General features: G+C 38.9%; 1 protein-coding gene and 1 long non-coding RNA gene across 4 annotated transcripts in view; both read right to left on the bottom strand.

Annotated features, from left to right (window-relative positions):
• LOC118374171 (caprin-1-like) overlaps positions 1-14,032 on the bottom strand; it is a 56,881-nt gene that overhangs the window by 13,729 nt on the left and 29,120 nt on the right. For all 3 annotated transcript variants that reach the window (XM_052466653.1, XM_052466651.1, XM_052466652.1), the window contains exons 7-10: positions 8,626-8,826; positions 8,164-8,216; positions 7,816-7,893; positions 5,882-6,058 (exon numbers count right to left, since the gene is read on the bottom strand). In XM_052466653.1, coding sequence (XP_052322613.1) covers positions 5,882-6,058; positions 7,816-7,893; positions 8,164-8,216; positions 8,626-8,826 — 509 coding nt within the window. The remainder of the gene's footprint in view (positions 1-5,881; positions 6,059-7,815; positions 7,894-8,163; positions 8,217-8,625; positions 8,827-14,032) is intronic.
• Positions 10,460-12,762, bottom strand: LOC127908400 (uncharacterized). The gene is made up of 3 exons (XR_008067097.1): positions 12,069-12,762; positions 10,995-11,068; positions 10,460-10,920 (listed from the first exon to the last, which is right to left on the bottom strand). It is a non-coding gene; the product is annotated as an uncharacterized LOC127908400 (long non-coding RNA).

Below are 14,032 nucleotides of genomic sequence, written 5' to 3'. Positions count from 1 at the left end.
GTGCGAGCAAGGAGACCTGACTCAGTTACACCAGCTCTGTCATGAGGAATGGGCCAACATTCACCCAACTTTTTGTGGGAAGATTGTGGAAGGTCTACCTGAAACGTTTGACCCAAGTTAAACAATTTAAAGGCAATGCTACCCAATACTAATTAAGTGTATGTAAACTTCTGACCCACTGGGAATGTGATGAAAGAAATAAAAGCTGAAATAAATCATTCTCTCTACTATTATTCCGACATTTCACATTCTTTAAATAAAGTGGTGATCCTAACTGACGTAAGACAGGACATTTTTACCAAGATTAAATGTCAGGAATTGTGAAAAACTGAGTTTAAATGTATTTGGCTAAGGTGTATGTAAACTTCTGACTTGAACTGTAGGCAGGCACGTCATCTACCTACGTTATACAGGTATGGCACGTCATCTACCTACGTTACACAGGTATGCAGGTCATCTACCTACGTTACACAGGTATGTAGGTCATCTACCTACGTTATACAGGTATGGCACGTCATCTACCTACGTTACACAGGTATGCAGGTCATCTACCTACGTTACACAGGTATGTAGGTCATCTACCTACGTTATACAGGTATGGCACGTCATCTACCTACGTTACACAGGTATGCAGGTCATCTACCTACGTTACACAGGTATGTAGGTCATCTACCTACGTTATACAGGTATGGCACGTCATCTACCTACGTTACACAGGTATGCAGGTCATCTACCTACGTTACAGGTATGTAGGTCATCTACCTACGTTATACAGGTATGCAGGTCATCTTCCTACGTTATACAGGTATGGCACGTCATCTACCTACGTTATACAGGTATGGCACGTCATCTACCTACGTTATACAGGTATGGCACGTCATCTACCTACGTTATACAGGTATGGCACGTCATCTACCTACGTTACACAGGTATGGCACGTCATCTACCTACGTTATACAGGTATGTAGGTCATCGTTACAGGTATGTAGGTCATCTACGTTACACAGGTATGTAGGTCATCTACCAGGTACGTTACACAGGTATGTAGGTCATCTACCTACGTTATACAGGTATGGCACGTCATCTACCTACGTTATACAGGTATGTAGGTCATCTACCTACGTTACACAGGTATGTAGGTCATCTACCTACGTTATACAGGTATGGCACGTCATCTACCTACGTTATACAGGTCATGGCACGTCATCTACCAGGTATGTAGGTCATCTACCTACGTAGGTCATTACACAGGTACAGGTCATCTATGCAGGTCATCTTCCTACGTTACACAGGTATGCAGGTCATCTACGTTACACAGGTATGCAGGTCACGTTACACAGGTATGCAGGGCACAGGTATGCAGGTCATCTACCCGTTACACAGGTATGCAGGTCACACAGGTATAGGCACAGGTATGTAGGTCATCTACCTACGTTACACAGGTATGCAGGTCATCTTCCTACACAGGTATGCAGGTCATCTACCTACGTTACACAGGTATGTAGGTCATCTACCTACGTTATACAGGTATGTAGGTCATCAGGTCACCTACGTTATACAGGTATGCAGGCACAGGTATGTAGGTCATCTACCACGTTACACAGGTATGCAGGTCATCTACCCGTTTATACAGGTATGCAGGTTACACAGGTATGTAGGTCATCTACCCTACGTTATCACCAGGTATACAGGTAGGTCATCTACCTACGTTACACAGGTATGCAGGTCATCTACCTACGTTACAGGTATGTAGGTCATCTACCTACGTTATACAGGTATGCAGGTCATCTTCCTACGTTACACAGGTATGCAGGTCATCTACCTACGTTACACAGGTATGCAGGTCATCTACCTACGTTACAGGTATGTAGGTCATCTACCTACGTTATACAGGTATGCAGGTCATCTTCCTACGTTATACAGGTATGTAGGTCATCTACCTACGTTACACAGGTATGCAGGTCATCTACCTACGTTACACAGGTATGCAGGTCATCTTCCTACGTTATACAGGTATGCAGGTCATCTTCCTACGTTATACAGGTATGCAGGTCATCTTCCTACGTTATACAGGTATGTTATACAGGTATGTCATCTACCTACGTTATACAGGTATGCAGGTCATCTTCCCTACGTCATCTCTTATACAGGTATGCAGGTCATCTACCTCGTTATACAGGTATGTAGGTCATCTTACCTACGTTATACAGGTATGTAGGTCATCTACCTACGTTACACAGGTATGCAGGTCATCTTACCTACGTTATACAGGTATGTAGGTCATCTACCTACGTTATACAGGTATGTAGGTCATCTACCTACGTTACACAGGTATGCAGGTCATCTTCCTACGTTAGGTACAGGTATACAGGTATAGGTCATCTACCTACGTTATACAGGTATGTAGGTCATCTACCTACGTTACACAGGTATACGTTATACAGGTATGCAGGTCATCTACCTACGTTATACAGGTATGCAGGTCATCTTCCTACGTTATACAGGTATGCAGGTCATCTACCTACGTTATACAGGTATGCAGGTCATCTTCCTACGTTATACAGGTATGCAGGTCATCTACCTACGTTACAGGTATGTAGGTCATCTACCTACGTTATACAGGTATGCAGGTCATCTTCCTACGTTATACAGGTATGTAGGTCATCTACCTACGTTATACAGGTATGTAGGTCATCTACCTACGTTACACAGGTATGCAGGTCATCTTCCTACGTTACACAGGTATGTAGGTCATCTACCTACGTTATACAGGTATGTAGGTCATCTACCTACGTTATACAGGTATGTAGGTCATCTACCTACGTTATACAGGTACGTTATACAGGTATGTAGGTCATCTACCTCGTTATACAGGTATGCAGGTCATCTTCCTACGTTATACAGGTATGTAGGTCATCTACCTACGTTACACAGGTATGCAGGTCATCTTCCTACGTTATACAGGTATGTAGGTCATCTACCTACGTTACACAGGTATGCAGGTCATCTACCTACGTTATACAGGTATGCAGGTCATCTACGTTATACAGGTATGCCAGGTCATCTACCTACGTTATACAGGTATGTAGGTCATCTACCTACGTTATACAGGTATGCAGGTCATCTTCCTACGTTATACAGGTATGCAGGTCATCTACCCAGGTCATCTACCTACGTTATACAGGTATGCAGGTCATCTACCTACGTTATACAGGTATGTAGGTCATCTACCTACGTTATACAGGTATCAGGTCATCTACCTACGTTATACAGGTATGTAGGGTCATCTACCTACGTTATACAGGTATGTAGGTCATCTACCTACGTTATACAGGTATGCAGGTCATCTACCTACGTTTACAGGTACAGGTCATGTTATACAGGTCATCTACCTACGTTATACAGGTATGTTATACAGGGTCATCTACCTACGTTATACAGGTATGCAGGTCATCTACCTACGTTATACAGGTATGTAGGTCATCTACCTACGTTATACAGGTATGCAGGTCATCTACCTACGTTACACAGGTATGCAGGTCAGGTATAGGTCATCTACCTAGGGTCATCAGGTATGCAGGTCATCTTCCTACGTTATACAGGTATGCAGGTCATCTACCCTACAGGTATGCAGGTCATCTACCTACGTTATACAGGTATGTAGGTCATTACACAGGTATGCAGGTCATCTTCCGTTATACAGGTATGCAGGTCATCACAGGTATACAGGTAGGTCATCTACCTACGTTACACAGGTATGCAGGTCATCTTCCTACGTTATACAGGTATGTAGGTCATCTACCTACGTTATACAGGTATGTAGGTCATCTACCTACGTTACACAGGTATGGCACGTCATCTTCCTACGTTATACAGGTATGCAGGTCATCTACCTACGTTATACAGGTATGCAGGTCATCTACCTACGTTATACAGGTATGCAGGTCATCTACCTCGTTATCAGGTATAGGTCATCTACCTACGTTATACAGGTATGCAGGTCATCTACCTACGTTATACAGGTACAGGTATGGTATAGGTCATCTACCTACGTTATACAGGTATGCAGGTCATCTACCTACGTTATACAGGTATGTAGGTCATCTACCTACGGTATACAGGTATGTAGGTCATCTACCTACGTTACACAGGTATGCAGGTCATCTACCTATGTTATACAGGTATGTAGGTCATCTACCTACGTTATACAGGTATGTAGGTCATCTACCTACGTTATACAGGTATGCAGGTCATCTACCCGTTACAGGTATGTAGGTCATCTACCTACGTTATACAGGTATGTAGGTCATCTACCTACGTTATACAGGTATGTAGGTCATCTACCTACGTTACACAGGTATGCAGGTCATCTTCCTACGTTACACAGGTATGTAGGTCATCTACCTACGTTACACAGGTATGCAGGTCATCTTCCTACGTTATACAGGTATGTAGGTCATCTACCTACGTTATACAGGTATGTAGGTCATCTACCTACGTTACACAGGTATGGCACGTCATCTTCCTACGTTATACAGGTATGCAGGTCATCTACCTACGTTATACAGGTATGCAGGTCATCTACCTACGTTATACAGGTATGCAGGTCATCTACCTACGTTATACAGGTATGTAGGTCATCTACCTACGTTATACAGGTATGTAGGTCATCTTCCTACGTTATACAGGTATGCAGGTCATCTTCAGGTATGCAGGTCACGTTATACAGGTATGTAGGTCATCTACCTACGGTATACAGGTATGTAGGTCATCTACCTACGTTACACAGGTATGCAGGTCATCTACCTATGTTATACAGGTATATAGGTCATCTACCTACGGTATACAGGTATGTAGGTCATCTACCTACGTTATACAGGTATGCAGGTCATCTACCTACGTTATACAGGTATGTAGGTCATCTACCTACGGTATACAGGTATGTAGGTCATCTACCTACGTTATACAGGTATGTAGGTCATCTACCTACGTTATACAGGTATGTAGGTCATCTACCGTTACGTTATACAGGTATGCAGGTCATCTTCCTACGTTACAGGTACAGGTCATACCAGGTCATCTTCATCTACGTTATACAGGTATGTAGGTCATCTACCTACGGTATACAGGTATGTAGGTCATCTACCTACGTTATACAGGTATGTAGGTCATCTACCTACGGTATACAGGTATGCAGGTCATCTACCTACGTTATACAGGTATGTAGGTCATCTACCTACGTTATACAGGTATGTAGGTCATCTACCTACGTTATACAGGTATGTAGTAGGTCATCTACCTACGTTATACAGGTATGTAGGTCATCTACCTACGTTATACAGGTACGTCAACTTTGACATCGGTTTTGCACATCGGTGTTAAACCTACACATCGGGCCGATGCAGATGCTGCCATTTTTTAGCTAATATCGTCCGATTCCGACATGTTCACCGATATCGTTCGTCCCTAAAATACAGTCTGGACGATAACGTTGTTTGATTGAAACATAAAGGCTGTTTTTCATAAAGTTAAAATCTGCTTTACGTTCAGTTTCCTTGCCACGACACTAACGAGTATCGTGATATTGTCATAGCCCTAATTTTAAAAAGATCTTTTCACTATCCTGCAGTTTTTTAGTAAACATCAGTTTTTCCAGTTGTCTTTTACAGTTTAATATGCGATAGTCTGTATGCCCTTTGCTGCAAAATAAATTGCCTCGAGGACATGAAAGTCCTCAATCTGAAAAGTCTTGAAGGAAGCTCAGCTTCTTTACCTGCATGGAGTTGTAAGGGCCCTGCATCTGTCACCAGTCAGAGATAATGCCTGGGCTTTAGCACTGCGGGAAAACAGTCTGAAATAGAGTTGTTGTTTAAATCCTCACCTGCATGAAGTTGTAAGGGCCCTGCATCTGTGACAAGAGGTTCTGGACCTCCTGCTTCCTGACCACCGGGTCTGCAGGGGGTGTGCCTGGGGGCGTGGTCCTGTTCAGGGATTGGGCCTCTGTGGTGATAGGGGGAGGGGCTGACTGTACAGGCTGTTGCAGGATGGTACTCACCACCTGAAAAAAAAAAAAAAATTGGGGGAAAGTATGGTCAGTGGTTGTCATGGAAACCCGGGAGGACCTGGGGTTGAAAATCTTCGGATACTTTCCCGATCTATAAACAAGAATGTTAATAAACAAAAATGTTAAAGGGCATTATGGGAATGTTTTTATTTAATTTTTTTAGAATGTTGCAACCCTAAACTGGCGCTCTACAACCAGAGTTGGTTACTTTCTAAATGTAATCTATTAGTTGTAATCAGTTAAACTTTATACCCAAACTAAAGTAATCGGAATAGTTTACTTTTACATTACTTTCCCCTTAAAAAAAGATAAACAATATTACAATTTTTTTTGCAGGATAAATCAATGTTACATTTTACTTTGTGTTGGTCATGTTGACTTCTACTCATTGCTTTCTCCTACATGTAATGCCATTAGGCTATATCTTTATATATATAAAAATAAAAATAAGTCTGTCAGATTCAGTCATTTAATTTAATACTCGTGGGGCTTCAAAAGTTGGACTTGGAAATAGATTAGGGAAAACATTGTTCGACCTGAGCATAACCCACAAACTAAGAAATCATTAGTCTAATCTGTCAATTGTGATTTTGTCGTCATGGAGGACTGATTGGGCTCACTGCTTCGAGTTGAAAAATAAATGCTGCTCTCGTGGAATGGCATGCTTTGTGCAATAACGAAAAGTGCTATTTGCGTGTGAAAAATTAAATTGTTCTTCCACCACACTTTCTCCCTTATCTCAAACTTTCCAAGTGCCAGTAGTTTTCCCCAGTCACAGCTCATGAAGTACACTTCATTACCTTCTCACCCCCCGTCTCCGTGGTCAGGCTTCTCACCTTAACGTTACCTCTTCGTTATCGTTCAGGGGACGTGCTGCTGCAACTAGTAAATTGGTCGTCTCTTCAGTCGAGTGCCGCGTTGCATTCTGTTATGTAAACGACTGACTGAGCGTTGGATACAGCAGCCAGGGGTGCGCCAAACGCGCATCACTCGTTCGCTTACAGCCAGTAGTGATCTAACCCCCCCACCAAAAAAAACTTCATCGGATCTACACGAATCACGTAGGTCACCTATTTTGGATTCAAAACGGCGAATTCCACCGAAACGCGACTAATTTACATCCCTGCTGCGGTCATCCTAACATCCAAGCCGTATATTCAAGTTGAATCATCTTCAGATGTCGACAGCAGTCGCACCATTGGAAGACATATCTGTACTGTAGTTGACTGTAGTTGACAAAAAGCCCATTCCTGCCATTTTCCCGCGATCCAAATGTATTTGGTGTCATCAGTTTCCCCTAGCTTGTCAGAATCGTTCACCCCCAATGCAGATTTGAATGTCATTTCGAAAACAGAAAGGTGTCAACTTTCGCAAACATCCTTTATGAATTTAAAAAGTCATTTTAGATGTAATTAATTTTTTTATTTGTTTTTATGTCTCCGATTAATGTTAGCTGGTAATGTAACTGATGTTGTTTCGTAACCCCTTACTCCCCGACCCGGTCTACAACCTACCTGGTTTGTGTGGAGCATGTTCAATGGATCTTTAACAGATGCTGTCTGTTAATGACCAGAGATATAATTTTTATTAAACGTTTCTATATCAACAAAACAAAAAAAAAGATACCCATCAGTGTTGTGTGATGGCAGGGAGAGAACTAGTGGACTGTCAGTGAAGAGGACACATTAGAGTCAATACAAAATGGAGGACGAAGGATGAGGTCGTCAGGAGCAGGCGAGCAGCATAAATACCTCCGTTTCAGTGGTCCACTCATCTCCTTGCTCCTTGTCGCTGTATGTGGTGTCTAGAATGAATTGTCTGTTAACGAACTGAAAGACAGAAACAAGATGGCCGCCGTCACAAACCAGCCGAGTCATAAGAACTTAAACAGAAGGGTCGTGTTCAGTAGGCACTAAACGGAAGAAATCGCCCCGAAATCAGTGAACTTGAGAGGTACCATCTGAATTCAATTTGTCCAATAAGAACCACTAATTTTAGTTTTCCGTCACAAAATGCTGGGCCATTATTTAATCGTTTCAAGTTTGGCCAAAACGGAGCTCTAATCAACACGACCCAGGGTAGGAAAGCCTCTCTCTCACCTCTGTAGCTTCCACCTCAATGGGCTCTATGTACTCTTCAACTATTTCGCCCTCTGGAAAGAGAAAATAACTTTCAGAACGCAGGACGAAAGCCAATCAATCAATCATCTTTATTGTCCCAATTGGGAAATTTGTGGTGGTAAAATAAAACAACAATTACAACAAACTTAAGCTAACAGCTACATTTTGTATCGCTTACAAATTAACTTTAAAGTGTACTTAAGCTAACTACATTTTGTATTGCTTCCAGCTCGATGACAAATTAACCAACTAAAGTGTACTTTCGCTAACATTGGTATTGCTTAGTCATTTAAAAAATAACAAATAAAAAAAAAAGGGAATAAGTGCACATTTGTAAGGATGGTCAAGGAAAGAGACTCATTTAGCTAACATAATATGTATAACTTTGGTCAATTTATAACTCAGTGCACATTTCTAAACGCCAACGTCAAAGATTTTGACCTGGGTCGACGGCCTTCTCCTCGGTCTCCTCCACTACGGCCTTCTCCTCGGTCTCCTCCACTACGGCCTTCTCCTCGGTCTCCTCCACTAGAGCGACGGCCTGCTCCTCGCTCTCCTCACACACTCCATTCTGGTGAGACTGGGCTTGGTCAAAGTACCCACTTAGCAGCACTCGGTTCAGGCTGTCCTTCAGAGCTTTGTCTGGGTAGGGAGAGGAATTGAGAATACCATTCAGAAACACCATTAACAAACATGTAAATTGTACAAAACAATATGGTGGACATCTACATTTGAGAAGAATCAAATCAATCAAATCAAATGTATTTATATAGCCCTTCGTACATCAGCTGATATCTCAAAGTGCTGCACAGAAACCCTGCCTAAAACACTAAACAGCAAGCAATGCAGGTGTAGAAGCACATAGCCGATGTTTTCAACTCGGCTAGGCAGAGACTGCTGATGTCTAAAGGGACCATCTGACACCCCCTTTTCAAACCATCATGCCAAGACAAACTTGTGATGGAGTCATCAGTAACAATTGAAACTCCATGTAAAAAAAATAACACACTACACTGTGATGGTGGACAAATCTAACCAGCGAAGCTAACAAGAAACGGAATCGAGCTAAATCACAAGTCCAATCTGTTTTCCCCAGACAGACAAATCCCCTTTCATGTAGGACAATAACCTAAAACACAAGGCCAAATCTACACTCGAGTTGCTTACCAAGACGACAGTGAATGTTTCCAAGTGGCCTAGTTACAGTTAACTTGAAAATCTGTGTCAAGACATGGAAAATGGCCGTCTAGCAATGATCAACAACCAACTTGAAGAATCTCAAATAATAAATGAGCAAATATTGTACAGTACAGGTCAACCGATTAGGATTTTTCAATGCTGATACCGATTATTGAAAAAAAGGTGATACCGATTAATCGGCAGGGAGATATATCTCTCTAGAGATATATATATATATAAATAAAATCAATTTAGTCTCAAATAAATAATGAAACATGTTCAATTTGGTCTAAATAATGCAAAAATAGTGTCGGAAAAGTAAAAGTGCAGTATGTGCCATGTAAAAAAGCTAACGTTTAAATATCCTTGCGCAGAAATAAAAAAATATGTGCCATGTACATATATGTGCCATGTAAGAAAGCTAAGGTTTCAGTTCCTCAGAGCATGAGAACATATGAAAGTTGGTGGTTCCTTTTAACTCGAGTCGTCAATATTCCCAGGTAAGAGGTTTTAGGTTGTAGTTATTATAGGAATTATAGGACTATTTCTCTCTATACCATTTGTATTTCATATACCTTTGACTATTGGATGTTCTAACAGGCACTTTAGTATTGCCAGTCTAATCTCAGGAGTTGATTGGCTTGAAGTCATAAACAGCGCTGTGATTCAGGCATTGCTAAGAGCTGCTGTTTGAATGAATGCTTACGAGCCTGCTGTTGCTGCCTAACATCCCTCAGTCACTGCCCTATCAAATATAAAATCATATACTAAATTATAATATAATAAACACACAGAAATACGAGCCTTTGGTCATGAATATGGTCAAATCCAGAAACGATTAATTTAAGAGCTGCTGGCAAACGGAGTAACGTTTGAATGAATGCTGACGAGCCTGCTGTTGCTGCCTACCACCACTCAAGACTGCTCTATAAAATCATAAGACTTAATTATAATATAACAAAACACACAGAAATACGAGCCTTTGGTCATGAATATGGTCAAATCCGGAAAAGTATCATTTCGAAGCATGCAGGACAAGCTCGTTAAACTAGTAATATCGTCAACAATGTGTAGTTAACTAGCGATTATGTTAAGATTGATTTATTTTTATATAAGATACGTTTAATGCGAGCTAACATCTTTATTTTACCTTTATTTAACTAGGCAAGCTGACATCTTTATTTTACCTTTATTTAACTAGGCAAGCTGACATCTTTATTTTACCTTTATTTAACTAGGCAAGCTGACATCTTTATTTTACCTTTATTTAACTAGGCAAGCTGACATCTTTATTTTACCTTCATTTAACTAGGCAAGCTGACATCTTTATTTTACCTTTATTTAACTAGGCAAGCTGACATCTTTATTTTACCTTTATTTAACTAGGCAAGCTGACATCTTTATTTTACCTTCATTTAACTAGGCAAGCTGACATCTTTATTTTACCTTCATTTAACTAGGCAAGCTGACATCTTTATTTTACCTTCATTTAACTAGGCAAGCTGACATCTTTATTTTACCTTCATTTAACTAGGCAAGCTGACATCTTTATTTTACCTTTATTTAACTAGGCAAGCTGACATCTTTATTTTACCTTTATTTAACTAGGCAAGCTGACATCTTTATTTTACCTTCATTTAACTAGGCAAGCTGACATCTTTATTTTACCTTCATTTAACTAGGCAAGCTGACATCTTTATTTTACCTTTATTTAACTAGGCAAGCTGACATCTTTATTTTACCTTTATTTAACTAGGCAAGCTGACATCTTTATTTTACCTTTATTTAACTAGGCAAGCTGACATCTTTATTTTACCTTTATTTAACTAGGCAAGCTGACATCTTTATTTTACCTTTATTTAACTAGGCAAGCTGACATCTTTATTTTACCTTTATTTAACTAGGCAAGCTGACATCTTTATTTTACCTTTATTTAACTAGGCAAGCTGACATCTTTATTTTACCTTTATTTAACTAGGCAAGCTGACATCTTTATTTTACCTTTATTTAACTAGGCAAGCTGACATCTTTATTTTACCTTCATTTAACTAGGCAAGCTGACATCTTTTTTTACCTTTATTTAACTAGGCAAGCTGACATCTTTATTTTACCTTTATTTAACTAGGCAAGCTGACATCTTTATTTTACCTTTATTTAACTAGGCAAGCTGACATCTTTATTTTACCTTTATTTAACTAGGCAAGCTGACATCTTCATTTTACCTTTATTTAACTAGGCAAGCTGACATCTTTATTTTACCTTTATTTAACTAGGCAAGCTGACATCTTTATTTTACCTTTATTTAACTAGGCAAGCTGACATCTTTATTTTACCTTTATTTAACTAGGCAAGCTGACATCTTTATTTAACTAGGCAAGCTGACATCTTTATTTTACCTTTATTTAACTAGGCAAGCTGACATCTTTATTTAACTAGGCAAGCTGACATCTTTATTTTACCTTTATTTAACTAGGCAAGCTGACATCTTTATTTTACCTTTATTTAACTAGGCAAGCTGACATCTTTATTTTACCTTTATTTAACTAGGCAAGCTGACATCTTTATTTAACTAGGCAAGCTGACATCTTTATTTTACCTTTATTTAACTAGGCAAGCTGACATCTTTATTTTACCTTTATTACTAGGCAAGCTGACATCTTTATTTTACCTTTATTTAACTAGGCAAGCTGACATCTTTATTTTACCTTCATTTAACTAGGCAAGCTGACATCTTTATTTTACCTTTATTTAACTAGGCAAGCTGACATCTTTATTTTACCTTCATTTAACTAGGCAAGCTGACATCTTTATTTTACCTTTATTTAACTAGGCAAGCTGACATCTTTATTTTACCTTTATTTAACTAGGCAAGCTGACATCTTTATTTTACCTTTATTTAACTAGGCAAGCTGACATCTTTATTTTACCTTTATTTAACTAGGCAAGCTGACATCTTTATTTTACCTTTATTTAACTAGGCAAGCTAACATCTTTATTTTACCTTTATTTAACTAGGCAAGCTGACATCTTTATTTTACCTTCATTTAACTAGGCAAGCTGACATCTTTATTTTACCTTTATTTAACTAGGCAAGCTGACATCTTTATTTTACCTTTATTTAACTAGGCAAGCTGACATCTTTATTTTACCTTTATTTAACTAGGCAAGCTGACATCTTTATTTTACCTTTATTTAACTAGGCAAGCTGACATCTTTATTTTACCTTTATTTAACTAGGCAAGCTGACATCTTTATTTTACCTTTATTTAACTAGGCAAGCTGACATCTTTATTTTACCTTTATTTAACTAGGCAAGCTGACATCTTTATTTTACCTTTATTTAACTAGGCAAGCTGACATCTTTATTTTACCTTTATTTAACTAGGCAAGCTGACATCTTTATTTTACCTTTATTTAACTAGGCAAGCTGACATCTTTATTTAACTAGGCAAGCTGACATCTTTATTTTACCTTTATTTAACTAGGCAAGCTGACATCTTTATTTAACTAGGCAAGCTGACATCTTTATTTTACCTTTATTTAACTAGGCAAGCTGACATCTTTATTTTACCTTTATTTAACTAGGCAAGCTGACATCTTTATTTTACCTTTATTTAACTAGGCAAGCTGACATCTTTATTTTACCTTTATTTAACTAGGCAAGCTGACATCTTTATTTTACCTTTATTTAACTAGGCAAGCTGACATCTTTATTTTACCTTTATTTAACTAGGCAAGCTGACATCTTTATTTTACCTTTATTTAACTAGGCAAGCTGACATCTTTATTTTACCTTATTTAACTAGGCAAGCTGACATCTTTATTTTACCTTTATTTAACTAGGCAAGCTGACATCTTTATTTTACCTTCATTTAACTAGGCAAGCTGACATCTTTATTTTACCTTTATTTAACTAGGCAAGCTGACATCTTTATTTTACCTTTATTTAACTAGGCAAGCTGACATCTTTATTTTACCTTTATTTAACTAGGCAAGCTGACATCTTTATTTTACCTTTATTTAACTAGGCAAGCTGACATCTTTATTTTACCTTTATTTAACTAGGCAAGCTAACATCTTTATTTTACCTTTATTTAACTAGGCAAGCTGACATCTTTATTTTACCTTCATTTAACTAGGCAAGCTGACATCTTTATTTTACCTTTATTTAACTAGGCAAGCTGACATCTTTATTTTACCTTTATTTAACTAGGCAAGCTGACATCTTTATTTTACCTTTATTTAACTAGGCAAGCTGACATCTTTATTTTACCTTTATTTAACTAGGCAAGCTGACATCTTTATTTTACCTTTATTTAACTAGGCAAGCTGACATCTTTATTTAACTAGGCAAGCTGACATCTTAACATGGCTCCTTGGTCAGCCTGCCACGCAGTCTCCCCATGGAGTGGAATCTAGTCAGTGTCCAAAATTGCTGATTAGCGATTGTTACCAAAAACTTGAAATTGGCCCTATAAAAAAATAAATATATATATATTTTTTTTAAATATCGGTCGACCTCTTATAGGTGAGAAAAGCTCTTAAGAGACTTATCCAGAAAGACTCACAGCTGTAACCACTTCCAAAGCTCACCCAGGGGGTTGAATTCCTATCAAAATCAGGATATGTCAGTTCCAAAATCATTGTGTGTATGTCCCCCCCCCCCCCA

This window comes from Oncorhynchus keta, chromosome 17 (genome assembly GCF_023373465.1).
Source record: "Oncorhynchus keta strain PuntledgeMale-10-30-2019 chromosome 17, Oket_V2, whole genome shotgun sequence".
In the NCBI taxonomy this organism is placed as follows: domain Eukaryota; kingdom Metazoa; phylum Chordata; class Actinopteri; order Salmoniformes; family Salmonidae; genus Oncorhynchus; species Oncorhynchus keta.
Note: the sequence above shows the minus strand (reverse complement) of the source record. Positions and strands in the feature narration are given on the sequence as shown.